General features: G+C 41.3%; 1 protein-coding gene across 1 annotated transcript; it reads right to left on the bottom strand.

Moving 5' to 3' along the window:
- Positions 1-539: 539 nt before the first annotated feature.
- Positions 540-27,305, bottom strand: LOC122666112 (thioredoxin X, chloroplastic). Its single transcript, XM_043862223.1, has 2 exons — positions 26,855-27,305; positions 540-822 (listed from the first exon to the last, which is right to left on the bottom strand). The coding sequence occupies exons 1-2, from the start codon at positions 27,182-27,184 to the stop codon at positions 616-618; spliced, it is 537 nt and encodes a 178-aa protein (XP_043718158.1). The 5' UTR covers positions 27,185-27,305; the 3' UTR covers positions 540-615.
- Between the last annotated feature and the right edge of the window lie 209 nt (positions 27,306-27,514).

Below are 27,514 nucleotides of genomic sequence, written 5' to 3'. Positions count from 1 at the left end.
ATAACAACGGAGACGAAGGTTCGGTTATTGCTGTGCCACATGTCGGCAAGTTATCAACGTACAAGGATGCTAGTTTGCGTCCTTGTACAAGGACGTAATCTAGACTCATAATTTCATGTGGCCCTATGTCTAGGCACAAGAACCATGCGATCGGTTAGCGTTCTTTTTCCCAAATATAAAAAAGGATTACATTGCAGCTATTTATCTCAACCCACAACTGTTAGAAATAAACTGTTGTTAATTATTTGGTGGAAAACCCAATTTTTTTGGCAGGATGGGTTGAGAACATCTTCATGCGCTACATGATTCAATGCTGCCTATATGCCAGTTAGAGCCACCTTACTGTTTGACTTAAAATTGAACTCCAACTTTGAGGGACAACTAATGGTTAGGTGCCAACACCTTTGTATCTAGTATCTACTATGGTAGTGTTATTTGTCAGCAGCTGTGAATGACTGAAAGAAGTTTTATAACAGTTCCAGGAGAGCTAAGAGTTTGTTACATAAAGCTCATGTCAAATAGGTCACAATAGCTTACAATAAACAAATGGAATTTTGGGATCACATCTCTTTATGGAACTTTAGTTAAGGTAGGAGATCTAACTTGCAGAGATAACTATGTGACTGATACTGACTCCAGAAGAGCATCAATGTACTCTTTTATCTTCACCTTTGTCATTGCACCTTCCCACCGGCTCTCCGGGACTTCCAGTCCATTCTTGAATAGAATCAGTGTCGGCAATCCATAAACTTTGTACTCTTCAATCAGTCGAGGATTCAAATCATGGTTGATCTTTACAACCCGTAATTTGTCGTTGTATTCCTGAGAATATTGTACAAGACCATTTCAGAAAATAAAAGACATTTGGGAAAATACAGAAACAAAGGAGTAGCTATTTCTTGTTCTTTCCATATTTCCTCATAGGCTGGAAACCATATAATTTTACATCTTCTGGTCAACCAATGACGGGCGCAAATGGACTAGAGCTGCTGAGCAATGGAGATATTTTGCATTAATCACATTATCCCAGTTATGATAATTCATCCACTACAGCCATTTTTTCAGACTAAGCCTAAGAAAAAGTATTCCAGTGAAGGTCAGACGACAACTTTCCCACCAATTGGAAAGCAAACTTGGGACATGATTTAATTGCATCATACCCTTGTCATTAAGTTTTATCTCTTTTGTTCAGGCTATTTAGGCTTGCATAAATAAGGCCCTAAGGATGCTAACATCCCATAAGAGATGCCATCCACCAGGTAGAGAAAGGAGCCTTTTAATGCTACAACAGTCCTGTCAACTCATGGGAAAGGAATGTTTTCCACACCGTGCCTCATGGTTCTTCACAAATGAAGACAGATTTGCAAGCATCTGCAACGGTGCACTAATAATAGATCATATCAGGATAAATTTCTAATAAGATCTTCCTACTGAGACCCCAGGACTTGAAAGTTCTGGTCAACAGTTTATTTATTTTCCTCTGGTGCCACAAAACTCAAATACTATGGTATAGCAAACTTGACAGTGAGTTTTGACCTATCCCAGCTCATTCATCGATAATAAACACTTCCAAAGTACAATAGTTTCGCAAAATGTCTTCTAACATGGAGACCTTGTTTTCTCTGGCATGCACCATTCTCAAACCTATTTTTCAAACTCCATAGAATATACTAAAAATTCACAAAAATAGAGGAAGAGAAGCCCCAGAGGCTGCCAATTAATTTCTTTTAACAATGAAATATCAGCACTTCAGAATATGCACCAGATATAGTTCCAAAATAATTGAATCAATGGTCAAAATGGCCATCATGTTGTTTATACCATAATATGCGTGTCTGATCAAACAGACAAAATCATGATGGATGGGATTGAATAGAAGGACTTGGATTGGAATCTTGAAGAAAACCCCGGCAAAAGAAATAAAGATTCTGATTTGGTATGTATCATTTGTCAATGGAATGAGTTCGGATAGGATCCAATGTGGACTAGATTGTTAAATGGCCATAGGGAATAAAATATTCCAATTCCCAGATCTGTATTAGACTGATTCTTGGTTGATTGATATAGACAAGAAATATGACAAGACCACTTGTCAACTGTCAAAGGACCTTATTTTGAGTAAAGCTTGACCAACAAGATACATAAGAGATGGAGTATTGATCAATAAGAAGATTTGGACCCAAAAAGAAAAACATGTGATAGTCTAGTGATTAGGTTGGAATCAGTTTTTTTACCAATGGATCACAATGAAATCTCTTTCCCATTGACGGGGAGATTTTGTCTTAATACATCTGATCTTAGTACGGTTGGAAAGATTGCTAATATTTTGGTAAGAAATCCAAGGGGGTTGGCAAGTCTACCTCCATACTTAGAAGAAGGTAAGAGAATATCGTTGTGTAAGGGGCACCAGCAGGTGTAAATGTCATTTTTGTCAACACATTGTGTCAGCTGAGCAGGAGGAGCTGTGAGGATGTGCAATTCATGATACTGCAGTGTGTGCGAGCAAATGTTATAGCAGAGAGGCTGACAAGCATATTGATGATGTGGCATGTGAGCTGAAAGAACATGAGCTAATTTGACTGATAGAGTAGATCAGTTTTAGATGGGCTTGCATGGTTAAGCTTGACATCCATAGGCACTGCACAGTTGTATGTTTGGCAATGAACAGCAAAGAATCTGATCAAGCTTCATCATACACTGAGAGGTGGAACTTGAATACATTCTTGTCAACTATCAACAGGATTTTGATTCACTTTGATCGGTTGGTGTGGGAGATTTGGCTCAAATAGTGAGCATTGCCTTTGTTGCCCAGATTCTGTTTTCTGCACATACAGTTACTTCACTGATTTCTTGAGCTATCCTTTAGTTAGAATACGTAGGAGAGCTTAAACATAGGAAATGAAGATCTCCGAGTTAGCTTTCCAATAAAATTTGAATCAGATCAATCTTATATCAAAGAAATTGTGAGAAAGGACATGCATAGTCTAGGTCTTGTACCATGTATGACCCCGGATAGAGCCTATTGGAGGGCAAGGATCCATGTAGCAGACCCCATTTAGCTGAGACTTAGATGACTTGCTGGGCTGTGCCTCTTTCCTCTTACATTCATCTTTCATTTCCCTTTCATCTTTTTTTTTTTTTCATATTGCATTTGTCATTTTTCATTTTTCATTTTTCATTTCTCATCTCATTTCCCATCCCTCTTTTCCCCATCTCTTCATTCCCCTTTTTCATTTAGACCTCAGTTTTTCCTACTTTGTTTTTTTTTGGATCCATGTAGCCAACCCCATTAAGTTGGGATAAGGCTGAGTGTGTTGTTGTAGTTGTATCAATCTGATATCGGAGTGGGACGTTATGACTTGTACTTCAGGCAAGGCACGTGTGTTTCAGGAAGCAGTTTCAGTAAATGCATCCGATTTAAGCTCCATTTTGGGACCCATGCAATGGTTCAGGATTGTTGCTGAAAACATAAAAGTTGTATTCCATTGAGTTAGCTTTCATGTGGAAAAAGAATTAGGTCCATCAGAGCTAATATGAGAGAGAAAGAGAGAGATGGCCATTTTAGTGAGCAGAGTTTGGGTTGCCAGATCATGTAATCAGCTGGTTGGTTAGAACCAGATCCATTTTGGCCAAGAGCTAACTTCAAGCAGTCAACCGGATGCTCGTGGGGTTATATAAGGGACCTAGGGCTTCAAGAGAAAGAGGATGGGAGATCTCCTTGAGCTTGAGAGGAAGCTCCATTGCTGTGTAACCAAGAATCCCAAAATCTTCTATACTCCATTGTTGATCTAGCATTCAAATGAAGATTTGGTGAAGTGCATTCAAGAACATATTCAAGGGTTTGAAGAAAGCTCAAGATTGAGAGAGCCCCCCAGAGAAACCCTAGAAGACTACCTTTAAGCCGCTCATCGATCTTGCACCATTGGAAAGAATCTTCAAGAATAACAAGCTTAATTAAGGGTTTGGGTTTGAGAGAAAATTTTGAGAAGAGAACAAAACTAGGGTTTGTGGGAAGAGAAAGGATAAGGAAGGAAGAGGAGATCATCATTGGTTGGAGACGTCCGATCTACATCATCTCCGAAGGCTACCCAACGGCATAGGTAACCAGTTTATCAAATCCCCATTTGTTTTGCATCTAACTCTAGGCTAGGTGTTTGCGAAATTTTGTGAGTCAGTATTTGTATTGTATTGGGAGGGAATTGCATATGTATTGAGCTTGTAACTGGGGCAAATCATATAAGCCCATTTGCTATTTGTTTTCTGGGTGTCCAGTAGGACGCTGGACAGAGAGGGGTTATAGCTCCTTCATAGTTGTGGCTGCCTAAAGCCAGGTGTGGTTGCACCTTCACAGTTGTTGCTGTGTAAAAAGGGGTTGTGGCTCCTTGGTCATTGTAGCAATCAGAATAGTGATCGAGTATTCAGCAACATACAGAGCCCTATTAGGGCATTGCTCCGTGATGTAGGCACATTGCCAAACCACGTAAAGATCATGTCTCCTCTGATGTGTGCCTTTATTTGCATTGCTATATTGTTTTCTGCAGGATGGTTTGTGGAGGATGGGACTTGTGTGATGTATGGCTGATGATAGCCGTAAAAGTTTGCTGCAAGTTGTCTGTGTGTTTGTGTAAGTGGGTACACCTGCGTGGTTGAGTGATTGTGACGCCAACTAGTAAGTTGAAGAATGAACAAGTAGGGTCAAGTTTATGAGAGTCATTGATTCAACCTCCCCCCCCCCCCCCTCTCCCGGTGACGCTTTGGGACCAACAAGGCTCTGCAGATAGCTAAACAGTTCAAAGTGATCCAGTTGGTTTGAAGATGGCATCAGTTGAAGAATTCCTATGCAGCAATGCTCCTATTATCAATGGGTCCAACATCATGTTTTGGAGAATAAGAATGGAGACTTATTTGAAGGCTTTGGGACATGACATTTGGCTGGTTGTTGCCAATGGTTGCAAAGGCTCAAAGAAGAAATTCAAGCTCGACTCCAAGGCAGGAAGATAATTTTAAGTGCATTAGTTGACAGCGTGAGTATGAAAATTAGCGGATGCAAGACTACAAAGGCAATGTGGGACAGAGTGCAGAGTCTGTATGAAAATGAGTCAAGCATCAAGATTAGGCAGTCAACATATATGATACCCACATCACAGGCACGCATCAGGCCCTTAGATGAGTGCTCTACCAGGGGGTTTGAAGATGGAAGAAATGATCGATCAGCCATGGTCACTAATAAAGAGGATGAACAGGTGGTAGATAGATCTCATAATGAGTCTGATGATGATGTGGAAGCAGAAATTGACCTGGAAGAAGAGTTAATTGGAGCTCTTGCTGAACTGAGGTGCGCAAGAAGAGAAGAATTTATATTGGACCTCAAGGGCAAGTTGAATAGGGCGAAAAGTTTGCAGACTATCTTGAGAGACAGCTTACTTCAAAAATCACGAAGTGTTATAGACTTGAGAGGGAAAACACGGCTTTGAAAGCTCAGCTGTAATGAGTACCAAGTCATCATTGAAGAACTAAAAGCCCAATTCATCATAAGAGATGAAATGTGCAAAATCTTACGAAAGAAGTCATAGTTTTGAAGCTCAACTGGATGAGAAATCTCTTACGCACAGTGGCTTTGATGAATTTGAAAAGGAGATAGTTATATTGAAGGCAAAAGTGGCAGGGTTTCAACAAGAAGAGTTGAAGAGATAAGAATCAGCTGCTCAGGCTTTTGAGACAAGCACATCTCCCCAGGTGCATCCAAGCAGCAGTAAGCATTATGAGATCATCTTGAGTTTGGAAGCACAAGCAAAAGAATCTAAGTTCAGCATTTAAGAATTAGAAGCTCAAGTCATCAGAAAAGATGAGAAGTTCAGCAAGTTTGAAGAACAAGTCACTGTGTTGAGATCTCAGTTGTCAAAGTTGGAGGAGTCAAACAGTCCCCATTTGGAAGCAGAAAGAAGTGAGTCAATTGTAGAAGCACTAGAAGCCCAGCTCATTTTAAAGAATGAGAAATGCCGCAAACCTGAAGAAGAGAGCACGAGCTTGAGATTGTAAGTAGAAGAGTCCAAGAAAATCATTAAAGATCTTGAAGAACAACTCACTTTAAGTGTTGAGAGTTGCAGTAGCCATAAAGAAGAAATTACAGCCTTGAGAGCAAAGCTGATAAGAGTTAGAAAAAGCCTAGCACCTCACGCGTGACAGATGAGAGAACTGAGCTCCATGTTGTAGAAGAACTTGAAGCTCAATTCAGCAAGAAGGGAGAGGACTATTGCCAGTTGGAAGATGATATCACAATCCTGATATTGCAACTGTCTGAACTAAATCACGAGTTGTATAGTCTTCATGTACTTGAAGAGAGACCTAGTGTGACAGATATGACAGTGAGTTATAAAGATAGAAAGAGCAGAGACCAGCACACCAGGTACAGTTCAGAGGCAATGCCAAACAGAGACCAGTTGAGCATGGTAAGTTCAGCAAGTCCACCCACCAGAGACCTAAGCAGATGGTTCCCACCACTTGGCACAGATCACCACACATGTGGCACAGACAGAACCTAATAATTCAATCATTTTTCCATGGGTATTGCTACAGGTGCAATGGGTATATGCACGGAAGCTTTGAGTGCAAGTACAATGTGCATACAAGGGATTATGGAAGGAGAAGTCCCTTATCACCTCAATGGGACAACCGATGAAATGCTATGTTTATCACAAACATGGATACATTGCCAGAGACTGTAGGAGACTGACTCTATATAGGCAGCATGGGTGAAGCAGTAGAAGGCAGCATCATATGGCTAGTCAGAGAAAGAGACATTTGAGGGAAAAAGTTACTTCTCACCTCTGATGAAGCCTGTTGAATGCTTTAAATGCCACGACTTGGGCATATTGCTAGGGACTGTAGAACAGTATTTCTACCCAGCCACCCTCAGGAGAAAAGAAGTCAGCCTTATAAAACCAAGCAGTCAAGAAAGGGTTCTAAAAGGCAAGTTGAGGGACAGTCCAAGAAAAAGCAGCCCAAAAAGAAGTCTCAGGCTGCAATGTACAGTGTGAGGAGAGAAAAAGTAAAGCAAAATTCGCAAGCACCAGTTAAGCAACCCAAGCAGAAGACCAAAACAGCAGCAAACAGAGTCTGGAAAGAAAAGGACAGATCAACAGCAGATGTCAATGCACTGGTAGTACAGGCAGACTTCAGGAAAGCTAGTACATTAATTGGCAGGGCAATGGAGTAGACTACAGTGTGCATGGCGGGACAGAGGCAGAGGAAGCAGCAGAATGAGGTCATAAAGGACAAGAAGACAACTGAAGGGTAATCACAGCAGAAGTACAGGCAGAGGCCTAAGGCAGTTAGTCAGAGCATGTGTAGAGAGAAGAGCACAAAGTTGCATGCAATATTCATCACTATCCAGTCATTACCCAAGTTGGGTATGGATAATATCTCAAGCACTGAAGTGTGCCAAGGTGTATATGATAGGGGGAGCAGTTGTCACTGTTATATTTTTGCTCCCAGTGGACTCATGAGGAGTCACTTGAAGTGCTATTTGGTACTGATGCGAAAGAATGAGTTATCATATATACCAGAAAGGGGGAGAAATACCTCAAAAGAAGAGATGCCTGGGCAGTGGAGAGATATACCAAAGGGGAGAGAATGAAATGAGAAGATATATGCTGTAGGGGGATTTTTGAGATGTCAGAGCCTAGCTCCCATATGAACTCAGAGGGAGTTCACTTGAGCCTTTGGTATTGCTGTCAAGGGAGAGAAAGCTATGAGCAATTGGAGTTGACGCAATTGATAAATTGCTCATCATGTATTGACAACAATTCCAAAGGAGTATATTTTTGGGCACATCAGCAGGTGTTATTGCCATTATTATCAACACACTGAGTCAGCTGAGCAGGAGGAGCTGTGAGAATGTGTCGTTCATAGTATTGCAATGTGTGTGATCCAGATGAGCGGAGAGGCTGATAGGCATATTGATGATGTGGCATGTGAACTGAAAGAGAATGGACTAAAATTACTGATAGAGTAGATCAGTTGTAGATGGGCTGAAAAGAGATGTGCTTGAATGGTTAAGCTTGACATCCATAGGCAGTGCACAGTTGTATGTTTGGACAATGAACAGCAGAGAATCTGATCAAGCTTCATCATACATTGAGAGGATCTCAAAGTGATCAACATGGAACTTGAATACATTCATGTCTACTATCAACAGGATTTGTATTCACTGTGATCAGATACTTGGTGTGGGAGATTGGGCTCAAACAGTGGGCATTGCCTGTGTTGCCCAGATTCTGTTTTCTGCACATACAATAACTTTAATGATTTTTTGAGCTGTTATATACTTGGGAAATAAAGATCTCTGAGTTAGCTTTCCAAGAAAATTTGAATTAGATCAATCTGATAAGGGAGTGGGAAGTTATAACTTGTTCTTCAGGCATGACAAGTGTGTTTCAGGAAGCAGTTTCTGCACATGCATCAGATTCAAGCTCCGTTTTGGGACCCGTGCAATGGTTCTGGGTTGTTGCTAAACACATAAAAGTTGTATCCCATTAAGTTAGCTTTCATGTGGGAAAAGAATCAGGTCAATTGGAGCTAATATTAGAGAGACATGGCCATTTTAGTGACCAGAGGTCGGGCTGCCGGATCATGTAACCGGCTGGCCTATTGGAACCAGATCCATTTTGGCCGAGAGCTAACTTCAAGCGGTCAACCGGCTGCTCATGGAGGTCGACCGGCTCCGCCTAGAAACATGTTTTTTAGGCTCTGCGTGGCTCTTTTGATTGGGGATCATATAAGGGAGGGCTTCAAGAGAAAGAGGATGGGAGATATCTTTGACCTTGAGAGGAGTGATTTATGAGGAGAGGAAGCTCCATTGATGTGTAACCCAAGAATCCCAAAATCTTCTATGCTCCATTGTTGTTTCAAGCATTCAAATGAAGATTTAGTGCAGTGCATCAAGAACATATTTAAGGGTTTGAAGAAAGCTCAAGATTGAGAGAGAGTTTTTATGTGAGGCCTGTGTTTTGGCCAAACAGAGTCATTCCAGTTATTCTCTTTTAAATAAAAGAAGTGTTTCCCCTTTTGCTTTAGTTCATACTGATGTGTGGGGCCCTGCCCGTCATGCTTCTATTTCTAGTCATAAAAGGTTTGTCTCTTTTATAGACTGTTATACTCGTACTACTTGAGTGTACATGATGCAACACAAGAGTGAGGTTTTTCACTGTTTTCGACTCTTTCATCGTATGGTTCAAACCCAATTCAATGCTACCCTTAAAAACCTGCACAGTGACAATGGTAGAGAGTACATGGAGGGTCAGCTCCAAGCATATTTGGCTGAAAATGGGATTCTTCATCAAACCAGTTGTGTTGACACTCCTACGGTCCTGCCCAGAATGGCGTGGCTGAATGAAAGAATCAACATCTTTTGGAGGTTGCTCGGGCTATTATGTTTCCCCGCCAGGTGCCTTCTCAGTACTGGAGTGATGCTGTCCTTATCGCTGCCTACCTCATAAACCACATGCCTACCCGTGTTCTTGATGGTCGTTCTCCTATTGACACCCTCCAAGGTCCTTCTTCCTTTATGGTGCCACCCAAAATATTTGGTTGTGTTTGTTATGCTCGCAACCATCATCCTCATGGCAAGTTTGACCCTCGTAACATTAGATGTATTTTTTTAGGTTATTCCGCTACCCAAAAAGGATACAAGTGCTATCATCCTCCTACTAGACGCACTCTGGTTACTATGGACATTGTCTTTCATGAATCCCTGGCTTATTATTCTCAACCACTTCTTCAAGGGGAGCATGATCCAGTGTTTGAAGATGTGCCTGCTATACTACCGGTTCCTATTCAAGGGGAGCCATCTCCTCCAGCCCCCACTCCAACATCTAGTTTGGTTCCTGTTCAGGGGGATCGTAGACCTGTAAGTCAGATACCTGTTGATAAAGTTTATACCCAGAAGCATAAGGAGTAAGTTAAGACTACCACCACTACTGTACCTTTTCTCCAATCGTCAGAACTTGATCCAGAGCCTGCTCCACCATCTGGTAAGGATCCTTCTCTTGAATTACCTATTGTTGTTCGTAAAGGCATTAAGTCTTGTACCCAACATCCCATCTCCAACGTTACTTCGTATGATTCTTTGTCTTCTTCCTATCGTACATTTGTATCTTGTCTTTCCTTTATTTCTATTCCACATAAGTGGCAGGAGGCAATTGCAGATCCAAAGTGGAAAGCAGCCATGATGGAAGAGATGAAAGCCTTATCGAAAAATGTGAGACGTGGAAGCTAGTGGTTTCTTCCACCAGGTAAGAAACCAGTAGGCTGTAAATAGGTATTTGTTCAAGCAGAAGGTGGATGGGTCAGTCGAGAGATACAAGGCCAGACTTGTGGCTAAGGGGTTTACTCAAACCTATGGGATTGACTACCAGGAAACTTTTGCCCCAGTTGCAAAGTTGAATACTGTTCGGGGTCTATTATCATATGTTGTTGATAAACTCAGGTTGAAACTGAGAGGGGGGGTAAATCAGGGTCACCAAAAACTTTTTTCCAATCTCTAATAGATACCGCACTGGTGATGTTTTCTCAATTACAATTTAAGATTGGCTGAGCAGTCCCGTAATTACCAATCACACACAGACATGTCCACCACACACCACAACGTGGCTGGGTCTACTAGACAGTGTCCCTCCACTCTGCACAACACACACTTCAAATATATGTTGAAAATAAGTGCGAAACAGAACACCAAATATACGTGGTTCGGCCAGAGTGCCTACGTCCATGAAGGAATACCCATATAGGGTTTCGTATTCCCTCAATACACTAAAATTTTGATGACTACAACCACCCAGGAACTCCCAATCCCTGCTTCAGTTTGTGCAACCACACAAACGAGGGCAACTACCCCAATCTCTGTACAAGCCCCCACTTGACAGAGTTACAATAATTAATTGCAAATAACATAACCAAATCCCCCAACACAATGGCCAATATTGGCTTACAATCAAACTAGGTTTTTTTTCAACTAAACATGCAACCTAGAAACTCACAATGGGGATTTACAATCGAGGATTGCCTCTTGTAGAGTAATCCAACAATCATGAAGCCTCTGAAGCATAGAAATCGTGTCTGTGTACGCTCCACTGCTCAAACCATCTTCAATACGGAGTCATCGAGCATAAAACAGTGATATCGTCGACTTTCTGTGCTCAAACGATGTTGCAACTCCTTCTAATGGCTTCCTCTCGAAAAATTACCCAACTTCAGAAAAAAATTTCGTCCCATTTGGACTTCAGATGGCCAAGATATGGCCTTCCAAAGTTGGATGCTCCAAAACTGGTAACCAGTGGTAGAATCGTAAATAACTAGATTCTTCGTGACAAAACCATGTGTAACGAGGACACATGTCAGAGAAATTCACAATGCCATCTTCGTTAGAAATAGGAGGTGACGTCATGCTGATGTCACACTCTACTACCAAATCCCTTATTTCCTTTCTCTCTTCCTTCTATTTTAAAAAGAATCTTGCATCAATCCGCGACATCCAAGAGGAATCTTGCACTAGATGTTGATCCGACGCTCATGGAGGTTCTAGAACTTTATCAAATTAAAGGGAAACGACTGTCTACAGAATGGTCGTTAAATTTAAGCCAAAATATTTGGCTAAGTATGGAGAAAGCGTCCTTCTCCAGATTCGCTCCGTTTTCGCGCAACGACACGAAAAACTCCATAACTTCTTCGTCTGACATCGAAAATAAGTGAAACAAATTGCGTTGGAACCAAGACTCGACGAACTGAAATTCTTGTAAAGACTTCTTCGCCCCGTTCTGCCATTAAGGCTTCCAAAAATAGCTTCAAAGTGGACCCCACTGCGCGATCCTATGAAATCGCAGCTTTTGATGTACGAAACCTTCGCCTGCTGCTTCGAGCCTTTTCCAAACACTTTTTAGGGACCCAAAATACTGCCAATATACATCCTCCATGCTTGGATGCCATTATAACCCTGCCAAATGACCAAATTGCCCTTGACACTGTGTAGAAGCCTGTTTGACCATTTCAACTCTTCCAACTCACCAAAAACCACTGCCGCATCATCAAAATGTCTAGAAACGTTGCCAACAATGACAACACAACTCCAAAATGCTCCAATTGCCCAAGAATCTCCCCCTTTGGAATTGTTGGCAACCCACATCCATATAACACCAAATAGCAAGGCACTGACATACTCTGAGTTGTAGAGTTGTACACATGGATTCTTATTCTTCGCCCCCTTTGACAACAAATACAAGGGCGACTCCTCCTGCATGGCATCTCCCCCTATGCCCATACACACACTCCCCCTGCACCTGTACCCACTTACTGTGCCTGTGGAGTGCAAATTCCAAGTTTTTCTCGCAACCCGTCAAATGTCTCCTTAGGGAGCGGTTTGGTGAATATGTCGGCTACCTGATCCTCAGTAGGAACAAACTCAAGTCTCACCTCATTAGTGCTGACCTTCTCCTTCAAAAAATGATACCTGATGTCAATGTGTTTGGTACTGGAATGTTACACAGGATTCTTTGAAATGTTGATGGCGCTCATGTTGTCGCACATAATAGCAAATGGTTTATCACTTTCAATGCCAAAATCAGCTATTTGCCTCTTCATCCATATAACCTGAGTGCAACTGGCTGCTGCTGCTATATATTCGGCCTCTGCTGTCGACAATGAAACAGATTCTTGTTTCTTACTATGCCATGCCACCAAGCTTTTCCCCAAATAGAAAGCACCGCCACTAGTGCTTTTTTTGTCATCAATACTGCCAGCCAAATCTGCATCTGAAAACGCAGTAAGTGTGAACTGGTCTGTCCTTGGGCACCATAATTAATAATCCATTGTACCTTTCAAGTACCTAAAAATTCGTTTCAGTGCCAACAAGTGTGTCTCCTTAGGATTTGCCTCAAACCTGGCCACTAAACAAACCGATTGCAAGATATCTGGTCTCGATGCCGTCAAATACAGTAGATTGCCTATCATTGACCTGTATAAAGTCTGATCCACCAAAGGTGATTCATCTGTCGAACTCAGCTTGCATCCTACAACCATTGGGGTACCCACCGGTTTACTGTCTTCCATGTTGAAGTTTTTCAACATCTCCTTTACATATTTCACCTGTGAAATGAAAATGCCATTTTTCTTCTGGTTCACCTGCAAACCCAAAAAGTAGGACAACTCTCCTAACATGGACATCTCAAATTCGGTCTTCATCCTCTCTGCAAATTGCTTACATACCTCATCACCATGTCTACCAAAAATTATGTCATCGACATAAACCACTACCACCAGTTGACAACTATACTCTGTCATAACATATAGGTTACTATCAACCATGCCTTTGCTCAGCCCCAACTGATGTAAGTAGGTGTCAAGTCTGGAGTACCAGGCTCTTGGAGCTTGTTTCAAGCCATAGAGAGCCTTTTTCAATCTACAAACCATATTTGGATCCTCACCAATCTGAAAGCCATCTGGTTGCTCAATGTACACCTCTTCTTCAAGATTGCCATTTAAGAACGCTGACTTTACGTCCATCTGATAAACCTTGAACCTCTTGTACACTGCCAACGCCAAGAACATCCGTATGGATTGCAATCTTGCTACCGGTGCAAATGTCTCATCAAAGTCTATCCCCTCTACCTGAGCGTAACCCTTGCACACAAGTCTGGCTTTGTTTCTAACCACCTGGCCATCTTCATTCAACTTGTTTCTGAAGACCCACTTAGTACCGATGATGTTCTTATCTGCCGGTCTGGGGACTAGCTCCCATGTACTGTTCTTGTCTATTTGGTCCAGTTCTTCATTAATTGCCTTGACCCAATTCTCATCTCTACTTGCCTCATCAACTGTCTTGGGCTCAACTTGTGACAACAAAGAAAACATTTGCTTGGGCTTCTTTATTTTCCTTGTTTGAATTCCAGCACTTGGGTCACCAATGATTGGTTGGGGAGCATGGTTCTTTTGTATTACGGTATCCTTAGGTTTGCCATCTCTCTCTGTCACTGTTTCAGTGTCAAGAATATGTGTACCTGCATCATCATCATTCTTCTGAACTTCCACAACTTCATCATCCACAACTGTATCATCATCAAACTCTTCAAAAGCTTGCTCTTCTAGCTCTACTGGTTTAGAGTGGGAAAATTGTTCATAAACTCTTACATCTGAACTCTCTACAACCTTCCCCAATCTTTTATTGAAGCATCTGTAGGCCTTGCTTTTTAAGAATACCCCAAGAAAATTCCTTCGTCCGCTCTATCGTCGAACTTTCCAAGAGTATCTTCCTTTCTCTTGATGAAGCATCTAGACCCAAATACCCTAAGGTATTTCACTGTGGCTCTCCTTCCATACAATAGCTCGTATGGCGTCTTGGATTCATTTGGTCTAAGCAGGCACCTATTCTGGCTGTGTACTGCAGAAAAAACTGCTTCTTTCCAAAATCTCCTAGCAAAATTGTTTTCAGTCAACATTGCCCTTGCCATTTCCTGAACGGTCCTGTTCTTCCTTTCCACTACCCCATTTTGTTGAGGGGTACGAGCTGTAGAATGCTGAATCCTGATCCCATGTTCATGACAGAAATTGGAAAATAAATTCCGAGTAAACTCCCTGCCTTGGTCAGATCTGAGGCACTTCTTGTTTCATTTTCCACTCTATTCTTGAAAATCTTGAAACACTCTAAGGCCTCTGTTTTAACATAACACAACTCATCCTTGTACATTCATCAATGAATAGAATGAAGTACCTTTCACCTCCAATTGCTTCAGTTCTCATGGATCCACATAGATCCGTATGGATCAAGTCCAAAGGCTTACTTGTATGATGCTCCTTTGACTTGTATGTGGCCCTAGTCTGCTTTCCTTTCTGACATGGTGCACAAACATGGTTTGTTGGAGACTTGATTTTGGGTAGATCTCTGACTACCTTTTTCTTACTCAACTTGGCTAAATTCTTGAAGCTGATGTGTCCCAATCTCCTGTGCCATAACAAGTTTTCATCTTCACGTCCCAACATGCATCTATCTTCATGTGCTTCTGAAAGGGTATATAGATTGCCCGTAGTTCTTGTTCCTCATGCCACAGTCTTTCCATTTTTTATCTTCTTGATCACACAACCCTCCTTGATGAACAAGACTTCATTTCCACTGTCACAAATCTGGCTCACACTGAGCAAGTTGTGCTTCAGACCGCTAACATATAGGACATTGTTTGTCTTGACAATTCCCGTGTCTAGCTTCACTGTGCCTCTACCTTCTATCTTTGCCCCATCATTGTTTCCAAACCTGACAGAACCACCCTCAACTGAATCCAGACTCAAACCTGACAAAACCACCCTCAACTGAATCCAGACTCAGAAACCTTCCCTTGTCTCCTGTCATGTGAGTGGAGCAACCACTATCAAGAATCCACGGTGATGATCTACTATGTACTTTGAAAGCTGTCTGAACAATCGATGATTCACAAGTCCCTTTCTGTCTCTTCTCAACCCATAAAGCCTTGTCTGCTACGGTAATAGGTTCTCTTGCCTTTTGTTTCTGACCTTGCTTGGGTGGATAATTATCATTATGTTTTCTTCTTGGCTGCCTCTGGGATGAAAGTATAGTCATGCAGTTTCTGGCAATGTGTCCCATCTTGTGACATCTGTAACACTCCAACCTCTATTCTACCAAGGGAGCAAACCTGTTCCAACTTGTGAACTCTGTAGGCTTGGATTGTCTTTTACAATCTGTTACTCTGTGCCCATAGCTATTGCACCCATAGCAGTACCCTCTGAAGCTATATCGTTGGCAAGAACCTCTTGCCTTCTGATAATTGACTAAAGTAAACCCATCTTCGTCAACTGTCTTCTTAGCAACCTTTTTAACCTGTGAGCCCCTCTGTTTCTCCTTAATAAATCTCACCGGGTTTCCTGCAGTTCCTGTGCCTTTGGTCTTCACTGCTCCAGAAGATCCTTCTTTCACATATCCTAAGCCAGTCTTCAAATGTAAAGGTCTTTGAAGGCTAAGGATCTCATCTAATACATTTTCATTTGACTTGATAGATGATGAAATGTCCACTCCAGTTGGTTGAGACACAACTTCCTTACCCTTGGATTTCAAAATGTTAACTAGAGGAGATGATGTAATTTCTTCTTGTAAATTCATCTTCTGTATCTCTTCCAATTCAATCTTCAATACCTTCAACTTCTCTTCAAGGACAGTGCATTCCTCTACTTTGGATGATAGACTAATACTTAGCTCATCAGTGATCTTGGTCATCTCTTCAACAGTAATGTTTAATTGATTGACCTGCTCCTCCTTCTCTACAAGCTGACTCTGTAGGGTTTTTATCTTCTTTTTGGCACCCTTGAGATTAGTTAAAGTAGAATACAACTCTGCTTGCAGGTCATACTCAACTTCCTGTTCTTCCTCTTCTTCAGACTCTTTAGTAGTCTTGTGTTGCACCTTGGCTTCAAGTGTCATAAATAGAGTCTCAAATGACTCATCATCTGATTCATCATCATCATCTTCTGAAGACCCGTCTGAAGAAGACTTGCACTTCTTTGAGATGAGACTTTTCTTCTTGAAATTCCCTTTTCTAGGGATGAACTTCTTTTTCCCTTTCTTAAACTTAGTCTGTATCTTCATCATCAGAGTCTATACCCTTGCCTTTCTTGGGACACTTATGAGGCAAAGTGCCCAATTCCACCATAGTCAAAACACTTCAAGGGAAGTTTTCCCTTGTATTTGCCTCCACCTCTTTTGAGTTTTCTAGCCAAGTAAGCTATTAACTCATCATTAGAATCCTCATCTTCACTATCTTCCTTGATTTTTAGTTTCTTCATGGCTTTAAAGGCAACTTCCTTCTCAGTAGACTTGGGTTTGACCATTCTCATCTCATAAGCAGTTAAAATCCCATGCAATTCATCTGGACTCAAGGTGTTTAAGTTCTTTGACTCTTCTATGGCGGATACCTTGGGGTTCTAAAATTCAGGTACAGATCTCAAAATCTTCTTAACCACAACTGCATCCTTGATCTCTTCTCCTAATCCTCTGATGGAGTTTATAATTTCATTAACCCTGCTCATGAACTGCTCTACCGACTCTCCCTCAGACATCTTCAAACTTTCAAATAAGCTCCTGTGATGTTGCAGCTTGGCCTCTCTAATTTTTTCATCTCCCTCATGGACACTTCTAAGTTTGTCCCAAATCTCCTTTGATGTTGTGCAACCGAACACTCTAGCAAACTCGTTGCTCACAAGAGAGCCTAAAAGTGCATTTACTGCCTTAGCATCGTCTTCACACTTCTTCATCTCTGCTACCTCTGTAATGTCTATAATGGGGGAATTGTATCCATTCTTTACTGCGAGCCAGACTCTATAACCCAGAGACTTTAGGTAAGCCTCCATTCTGATCTTCCAAAAATTGTAATTTGACCCATCAAAAATTGAAATTTTCCCATGCATGCTTCTTCCTTCACTGGATGCCATTGTCAACCAAGCTAAAGATCGAACCCGAAACTGTTAAATTTCCTCTCTAAGGTAACCTAGCTCTAATGCCAATTGATAAACTCAGGTTGATACTGAGAGGGGGGTGAATCAGGGTCACCAAAAACTTTCTTCCAATCTCTAACAGATACCGCATTGGTGATGTTTTCTCAATTACAATTCAAGATTGGCCAGGGCAGTCCCGTAATTACCAATCACACACAGACACGTCCACCACACACCACAACGTGGCTGGGTCTACTAGACAGTGTCCCTCCACTCTACACAACACACACTTCAAATATATGTTGAAAATAAGTGCGAGACAGAACACCAAATATACGTGGTTCGGCCAAAGTCCCTACGTCCACGGAGGAATACCCGTATAGGGTTTCGTATTCCTTCAATACACTACTCAAATTTTGACGGCTACAACCACCCAGGAACTCCCAATCCCTGCTTCAGTTTGTGCAACCACACAAACAAGGGCAACTACCCCAATCTCTATACAAGCCCCCACTTGACAGAATTACAATAATTAATTGCAAATAACATAACCAAATCCCCCAATACAATGGCCAATATTGGCTTACAATCAAACTAGGTTTTTTTTCAACTAAACATGCAACCTAGAAACTCACAATAGGGATTTACAATCGAGGATTACCTCCTGTAGAGTAATCCAACAATCATGAAGCCTCTGACGTATAGAAATCGTGTATGTGTATGCTCCATTGCTCAAACCATCTTCAATATGGAGTCATCGAGCATAAAACAGTGATATCGTCGACTTTCTGTGCTCAAACGATGCTGCAACTCCTTCCAATAGCTTCCTCTCGAAAAATTACCCAATTTAAAGAAAAAATTTCGTCCCATTTGGACTTCGGAAGGCCAAGATATGCCTTCCAAAGTTGGATGCTCCAAAACTGGTAACCAGTGGCAGAATCGTAAATAACTAGATTTTTCATGACAAAACCATGTGTAACGAGGACACATGTCAGAGAAATTCACAATGCCATCTTTGTTAGAAATAGGAGGTGACGTCATGCTGATGTCACACTCCACTATCAAATCCCTTATTTCATTTCTCTCTTCCTTCTTTTTTAAAAAGAATCTTGCAACAATCCGCGACATCCAAGAGGAATCTTGCACTGGATGTTGATCCAACGCTCGTGGAGATTAGTTTACCAAAAAAACAAAACCCTCGTGCAGATTCTGAAACTTTATCAAATCAAAGGGCAACGACTATCTACAGAATGGTCGTTAAATTTAAGCCAAAAAATTTGGCTAAGTATGGAGAAAGCGTCCTTCTCCAGATTCGTTCCGTTTTCGCGCAACGACACGAAAAACTCCATAACTTCTTCGTTTGACATCGAAAATAAGTGAAACAAATTGCGTTGGAACCAAGACTCGACGAACTGAAATTCTTGTGAAGACTTCTTCGCCCAGTTCAGCCATTAAGGCTTCCAAAAATAGCTTCAAAGTGGACCCCACTGCGTGATCCTATGAAATCGCAGCTTTTGATGTACGAAACCTTCGCCTGCTGCTTCGAGCCTTTTCCAAACACTTTTTAGGGACCCAAAATACTGCCAATATACATCCTCCATGCTTGGATGCCACTATAACCCTGCCAAATGACCAAATTGCCCTTGACACTGTGTAGAAGCCTGTTTGACCATTTCAACTCTTCCAACTCACCAAAAACCACTGCCGCATCATCAAAATGTCTAGAAACGTTGCCAACAATGACAACACAACTCCAAAATGCTCCAATTTCCCAACAGTTGTCAATCTGGGCTGGGATTTGCAACAATTGGATGTAAAAAATGCCTTCCTTCATGGAGAGCTAGAAGAGAAAGTTTATATGGAGATTCCTCCAGGTTTTTCTTCTAACAAGACTCATGGGAAGGTTTGCAAACAGAAGCGGGCATTATATGGGCTGAAGCAGTCCCCTAGGGCTTGGTTTTGTAGATTCCATAAAGCCATGATCTTTGTAGGGTACAAACAAAGTAATGTTGATCACACATTGTTCATCAAGCGTCGTGGAGAAAAGATCACTCTTCTTATAGTCTATGTCGATGACATAGTTGTGACTGGTAATGATGTTGATGAGGTTTCTCATCGAAAGCTTTTCTTGGGATGAGAATTTGAAATAAAAGATCTAGGACAGCTAAGGTATTTCCTTGGGATTGAAGTTTCTCATTCTTTCAAAGGCATTTTTCTCTCTCAAAGGAAGTATGTTCTGGACTTACTCTCAAAGATTGGATTGTTAGGGTGTCATCCTTGTGATACTCCTCTGGAAGCTAATACTCGTCTGAAAGAGAAAGATGGTGATCTTGTTGATCAGGGGTGTTATCAACGATTGGTGGGAAAATTGATTTATCTCTCCCACACTAGACCAGACATTGCATTTGCAGTAAGTTTGGTCAGTTAGTTCATATGGCTGCTGTTCTTCGTATTCTCCATTACTTGAAGTCAGCCCCAAAAAAAAGGGATTCTCTTGTCTCAGCATGATCATCTTCGTATTAAGGCCTACACAGATGCTGATTGGGGTAGCAATCCCGATAGGAAATCTACTTCAGGTTATTGCACGTTTGTTGGGGGAAATCTTGTTACATGCCGTAGTAAAAAACAAAATGTGGTGGCAAGGTCCAGTGTTGAAGCAAAGTTTCGAGCCATGGCTCAAGGAATCTGTGAGTTATTGTGGCTTCAGAGTTTGCTCCAAGATCTTACTAGTTATGTTCATCTTCCAAAGGTGTTGTATTGTGACAACAAAGCAGCCACAATCCAGTGCAGTATAACCGTACCAAGCATGTGGAGATTGACAAACACTTCATCAAAGGGAAGTTAGAAAGTGGATAGATTTGAATACCTTTTGTGAAGTCAAGTGATCAGCTAGCTGATATCTTCACTAAAGGAATGAGTGGAAAGATGTTTCATCCTAGTTTGGTCAAGTTGGGCATGTGTGATATCCATGCACCAACTTGAGGGGGAGTGTTGAGTTATGTAACACCCGAAAGGGTATTTTGGGTATTTTGTGTTTGTTCTCTATAACTAGTAGAGTCGGTTATGTAGGGGTTAATTTGCAATTCTGCCCACTTCTTAAAGCTATAAATAAAGATGCTTGGTGATCACATTGATCATTCAAGCCATTCTCCATATTCTGTTTTGTTAACAGTACATAATGATACCTTTCCTAACAGCAATGGGAAGGTCAGCATCAGAAGGAGAGGAAATATTACCTGGAGGGGGACTATCATCTTGTGGCGGATCTATCTTAGGAGGCGTAGATGGAGATGGTAAAATAAGGCCAGACTAAGCAAGCTGCTTCTAGGCAAGATGCCTTTCTTTCGAGTGTTAGTGATGATCTCCTTGCTACTTGGAATAGGCCTCTCCCCCCCCCTGAAGGCGAATAGTACCAATCACAAGATGTGTCGTAGAAGGAATCTCTTCCTCCAATTGATGCTCCCCCTGAAGAGGTGACTGATAATAGGGTTCAGTCTCATGAAAAGTGACATCCATGGTAATAAACAGCTTCTGAGTGGGAGGATGATAGCACCGGTACCCCTTTTGGGAGGTGGAGTAAACTAAGAAGATACAAGGAATTGCCCAAGGATCCAGCTTGGAACGAGAAGGGGAAGAGTTGTGCACAAAACAAACACAACCAAATACCTTGGGGGGGAAGGTAAGAAACAAGGAAAGGATCCGAAAGCTGGCTAACCAGAGTTTTGAAGTGGAGGACACTAGAAGGAACCCAATTTATAAGAAAGGCAGTAGTAAGAACCGCATCTCCACAATAAAATTTAGGGACATGATTGGTAAACATCAATGCCCTAGTAACAATGAGAAGGTGGCAATTTTTCCGCTTTGGGATGCCATTTTGTTCAGGGGTCCAAACACAAGAAGTTTAGGAAATAATGCCATGAGAATCAAGGTACTATAGGAAGGATCCGTCAATGTATTCAGCGCCATTGTCACTACGTAAGACTTGGACTTTGGCATTAAACCCATGGCAAATCATATTGTAAAATGATTGAAAACAAGAAAAAGCCTTGGATTTCAGTTGGTCGACATGGTGATAGTACAGATTGCTCCGGAGAGGTTTATATGGCACATCACTGAAGTACATACTGACGTACACCGACGCATTACCATCAGCAATGATTGGTACAAGGCTGCAACTGATTGTCACCCTTGATTCGTTGGGTTTCAACCGGTCGACATGGCGATTGAACAAATTTCTCCAGAGAGGTTTACACTCGGTATCAACACAACGTTGCACCTTCGGAAGATGGGTCCATTCAAGGTACTAAAGAAAATTGGACTCAATGCCTACATGCTTGAGTTTCTACTTGACATGTCCATTAGCAATATTCTTAACGTTGTTGATCTATGGATGTGGCTCATCATTCCGATGAGGGTGATACCGAGCATACTCTATAGATGCCACAGTTTGCTTCAATGGATAAGGATGAGATTGAAGAAGTCGTCAACAACAAGTTTACTAAGGCACGACAAGGAGGCGGTTACCACTCTTTCCTAATCAAGCGGAAGGGTTGTCCGCAACATGATTGCACATGGATCCATGAAGATAATTTCAAGCCAAGGAGAGATGATCTAGACAAGTTCTACTCCAAGCAGTACCATCACAAGAAGGGAGGAACCAGGCCTCTATCTTAGCATACAGTTCCTTAGGGCATACCCAATGCACGAGGCTCCCACCACTGCGGGGTCTGGGGAGGGTCATAATGTATGCAGCCTTACCCCTGCTTTCGCAGAGAGGCTGTTTCCAGACTCGAACCCATGACCACTTCGTCACAATGGAGCAAACTTTACCGTTGCACCAAGGCCCACCCTCCTCAGCATACAGTTCCTTGAATGAAACTATTATGGTTTAATTGAACCAGGTTCAGTTGGTTCAGGCCAGACCAACCAGGTATGGGTGTTTTCTGGTTCACCCAAATCCAGTCCTAATTAATCCAGTCCAAGTCTTAGTCAAAGAAGGGTCAAAAGTAAATTAATACATGTGTGCAGAATTCGAGAAGCATTATCTAGTTAGTTACATACTATCTAAAGTCCTAGAAGAAATTATTTCAATCAATAAGTCAGTTCATTGATGGTTGTGTAAGTTCTTACAAATGTAAGCCAGTTCATTGATGGTTGTGTAAGTCCTTTGAAAATGTGCAGTTCATTAAATGGTCAAAGAGTCTAAGAGAAATTCCCTATGAGAGTCCAGAACCCTACCAACCACTCTATAAAGGGTTGCCTATAAACATTTTGCGAAAATGTAAAAAAAAAGTTGAATAAAAATTTCTGGTTTTATGCCTATAGATGTGAGATGCAGTGGAGCCTAGTGCGATGCTGGGTTGCTTGGTGAAATGCCTTGCTTTGGCTGGTGAGATGCTAATCTAGGCCTTGGTGAAAATCGTTGGTCATATCTCTCTTATCTCTTTCATACTCCTTCCTCCGCAAATTTTTTTTCTGAATTTATCCACCTATTTGTTCTTAAGTTGTGCTGATAGTTGACTGTTGTTTTGGTGGATTCCTGAAGGTGTTTGGTTGATGATCATAAGGGGCAAACAGTGCTTAAACTGATTTCAGTTTTGCAGTTCTCCCAACCCTACAGTTTTTCTATTTTATGTTCTACTGCTGCAGCTGAATTTCATTCATAACTCTATATCTAACCCTTAGATCCCTAAGATTTCTTGAAGTACTAGAACTCGTTGGTCCCTTCCGTTGACCCAAATTTGAAGTTTATCAGACCAAGAATTGATCTAGTTCGAAATCCCTGTTTTAGAGTCATTAAAAATTTTCAATTCTGGTTGTGTTCTCACCTCCCTGCAAACCTGTCTATTGGGGATTCTAATTCTGCTGCAAGGACTGAATCAGGATCCCATTATTTATCCTCTAGCTTGGGGGGACATATTTGGTATAGCAACTAGATAGGAAGTTTTGGTTATATAGACTTTATTATTAAGTACAACGGTGAATATTTATATATTTTCCATGGTTTTTAATTAACTATGTAATTATGGGTCGTGACTCGTGAGTAGGGTAACAAATGATTCTAATTTCCCCACTTCTCCTCTATCGCTCACTCTTCTCCACGTCTATGGGGATTCAGAGATTGTGTCAGATGGTGATTTGTTATTGTGGTGGTTTGATTGTCTTCACAGAGAGCTTTAGTGGAGGTCATCTATTCCAAGCTACCTAGCATCCTCAACATCCAGTTCTATAAGCTGCCCGCTAATTAGCACAGGTCTACAACAACCGCAAAGCAAAGTGATGTATTTAGAGGAGATCTATGTACTATGGAGCAATTTTCCTTTCTACAAGTATTTTCCTTCCTTTTTTATTTTAGTACTAACAGGACCCTTCTTCAAGAATCTTGTGGTATATTCCCTTTTTCTCATAAACTTTCGCAGTTGTCATACCGTTGAGCTGTTTATCCTCTCATTATACTTTTTGATTAATAAACTTCATTACCATTTATCAAGAAAAAGAAAATTCTACAACAAAGAGGTCACTGATGAGATTCAGAAGTCCCACTGAATTTCAACTATTTACCACTTATCAAAAGAGTTCAATGCTGCAACTTGAAGAAATAAAAAAGGGCGTACCCAGTGCACAAGGATCCCGCCACTGCTGGGTCTGAGGAGGGTCATAATGTACGCAGCCTTACCCCCGCTTCACGGAGAGGCTGTTTCCAGAGACTCAAACCCGTGACCAGTTGGTCACAATGGAGCAACCTTACCATTGCACCAAGGTCCACCCTCTTGCAACTTGAAGAAATACAGAACAAAAATAGTTCATGCCATTAAAGCCTAATAGAGTGAGGAACTCTAATCTATGATTCACAGTAAAACATCAAACCAGGAAGTCTCTTAAATTATTCATGGAGGTAAGAAGAGTTCATCTATAGCCCTTAGCCAATAACTCAAACAGGAAGAAAACTGGCAGATCAAACTGCAAACACATGAATCAGGTCCTTTCCAACTTGGTTAGATTCCCCATCACACAGAATGCCTGAAGACTAGTCAAGAGAGAGGGAGTAAATTGCCAGAAACCAAGTTGGTTTGTTGGCCAACTATAAAATGAACTCATCAAAGCCCTCATTTTCAGGTTTCACATGAGCTGATTAATAATTTTGAAGAATAACAGGAAAGGCAAAATCGGAAAAAAAGTTGATAGAGAGTTTTCTCTGAGAGAGAGAGAAAGTTGTGTTTAGGGTGTTCTTTCCAACTGACTAGTTAAAAAGAACTAAATAAAGTCTATCAAACATGCAAGAGGAACAAAATAATATTATCAGCTTTTTAGGTATGATAATAACTGCTGTCATTACAAATCTTGGAAGTGGATTATCAGCTGATCTTATTGAGTCAAATCATCTTAACAGGGCTCCAATCAGATTGATTGACCTACTAATGTAGTCCTAGAATAGGAATTAATCCCACTAGGAACCAAGTAGAACCAAGCTTAGGGTAAGCCTGCTGTTTAGGGCTGATTAGGGGCTGTTTTAGGGCAAAATTAGGGTTTAGGATGGGAATTTGGGAATGGGGTTTATAGGGTTTTAATCTGCAGGTTTAGAGGGTCATTATGATATAAAAATATCTGGATTTGGTTAGGTTTCAAAATTCTGCAGATTTAGGGTTAGGGTTTCGGGTTTTGTAATGAGGAAAAACAACTAAAATTATGGTTTAAAGTAGGATTTAGGGGCAGGGGTTAAGGTCGACTGTTAGAGGGGCTAGGGGGAAGATTCGGTTGCAATATGGAAGGTTTCTGATGGCTGAATGTGTCCCAGCAGAAAATTAGGGTTTTTAGGGTCAATGGAGAAGAGGGATCTTAGGGTTTGGATGGACAGAATGGGCAGCAGCTAGGGTCGAGTGGAGATGGTGATGAGGGGAAGTTATGGTCCAAATCTGATCAGATTCCAATGGAGGAGCAGATCTGAATCAGAGTTTAGAGTCTTCTAGGGTTTATGAAAATAGGACAGAAGAGAAAAGGAATTGATTGGGGAAGGGAAGAAAGGATAAACAGAAAATTAAAACCCAAACTTACACTGGATTCCTCCGGCAGCAGCTTGGATTGTTGAAGGATGAAACCACCTTCGAAATAGGGATCCTCCCAGCCGTCACGGCGTAAGGAGTCGCAGGATTCCACCCACCCTTCCACCTTGATAAGCCCACAAAGATGCACACACTCTTGGAGAGCAACAATGGCAGCCAACAAGCAAAAGCTTTTTCATTAATCAAATTCGTCCTCCAGGCTTTGCCCCCTTACAACCTTATATAAAAGACTCAAAAATAGACTTCTACTCTAAAAAAGAAAGGCCTAACCCAATCCCTAACCTATTAGATAACTTAAACTGATTAGGAAACTAAAATAGACTCAAAATAGAGTCCTAATGACTTAAAAATAACTTAAACTACTTAAAATAAAGAAGATTCCCTACTAGCCAATAGGATATAAGAACCTCTTAGCCAATAGGATCACTTCACTTAAATTAGACCAATTGAACCAATTGGATGCAACCAATTCTAAACCGGTTCAATCTAAAAATAGGAAAATAAACTAAGTATTGGGCTAATCCCGTATGCAACCTATATGCCCCTAGTTTAGGCTCATTAAAGTGGCCTAATACATAAAAAACCCTTGGGAACAAAGGCCCAACATGTATATAACCCAACCCTAGGCCTATTTCTAAAGAAATAAGCCCTATTTAGTGATCATTCTGCATCACCTACCCTCTTCCAGTCCACCTCCAGGTTTGTATTTAACACTATGTCCTATGACTATCATGTCACTGTCTTTGAAAACCTCTTCTATTTCTCTTCACTATTAGGCCAATTTTGGCAGTCATTATAAAACCCAATTAATGCATATCCAGAATTCAACCATATGGAGTTCATTCAAACCAACCCCCCCCCCCCGCCAAAAAAAAAAAAAAGCGTATGAAGTTCAGATTCTCAATATTTCTATTTCTATTGTAAATTCCAACAGGCCCAACACTGTCTAAACACAGAATTACACAAACATAGCTGAATAGTAAATCTACCACATGTCTTTGGTCTCTCAACCTACTTATATAAGTAAACTAGCTCCAATTCTATTTATTTGAGTGCAGATGCAGCTAGAACTTTACCTTATCTTATTTCACAGAATAGAGTTAATTAATGAACTTCCTCTCACTTTCACATGTTAACCCACTTAAGCGTGCATCTGCTAATCACTTCTTAAGACTATGCATGGTTTCCATTTGAAAGTTTCAACTAGTAGACAGTTCCCTGTTGTGTTTCTGATTCTATAGGCATTTCAAACACAAAATTCGATCCAATTATAGATTGAGATAACAAAAGAAACCAGGCAGGGCTCATACCTGTGAAACCCACTCAATCGCCGGGGACATTAACCGACACGGTCCACACCAATCAGCCACGAATTCGACCAGAACAGGAACATCAGAGGTCAGAACCACGTCCGAGAATTGTGTCTCATTAATCTCCGTAAGACCACAGCTAATTACATGTCTCGGAACCGAAACAGCACGAAACCCTTTACTCCCTTTGCTCTGAGACCGAAACAAGAGCTTCTTCGTAGAAGTCGAACCAATCAAACAGTTTGCGTGCGAGTTCCATGTTGACGAGATCGAACAGACAGAAGGGAACGATAAACGAAGTGAAGTCGGATTGGATAAAATTGTCACCATGATTGAGAATTGCAGAGAGGAAGAGAGAGAGTTAGAAATTTCTAGTAGTTTATTAGAGATTTCTGTTCTTATCTGAAACCGTAGAAGCCATTGGAACTGAAGGATTTGAAACAAAGGGAGACTGCTGTCGTTCGTGTCGTCTTCAGTTATAATTGAAAGGAAAGTCTCGAAGTCTATCGATGGCTTGATTGGTGGGACAGACCGTTGGTGACAACGGCTTAACTTTATGAACTGAAAACATATATACATTGGAGAAAGAACGCAAACCGGAGGCCGGAGCTGTGTGTGGGTCAGTGGGTGTGTACCTGCGCCCAGACACAGTCCGGAGCA

Source organism: Telopea speciosissima, chromosome 6 (genome assembly GCF_018873765.1).
Source record: "Telopea speciosissima isolate NSW1024214 ecotype Mountain lineage chromosome 6, Tspe_v1, whole genome shotgun sequence".
Taxonomy (NCBI): domain Eukaryota; kingdom Viridiplantae; phylum Streptophyta; class Magnoliopsida; order Proteales; family Proteaceae; genus Telopea; species Telopea speciosissima.
The sequence above is the reverse complement of the archived record's forward strand: the minus strand, read 5'-3'. Positions and strand labels throughout refer to the sequence as shown.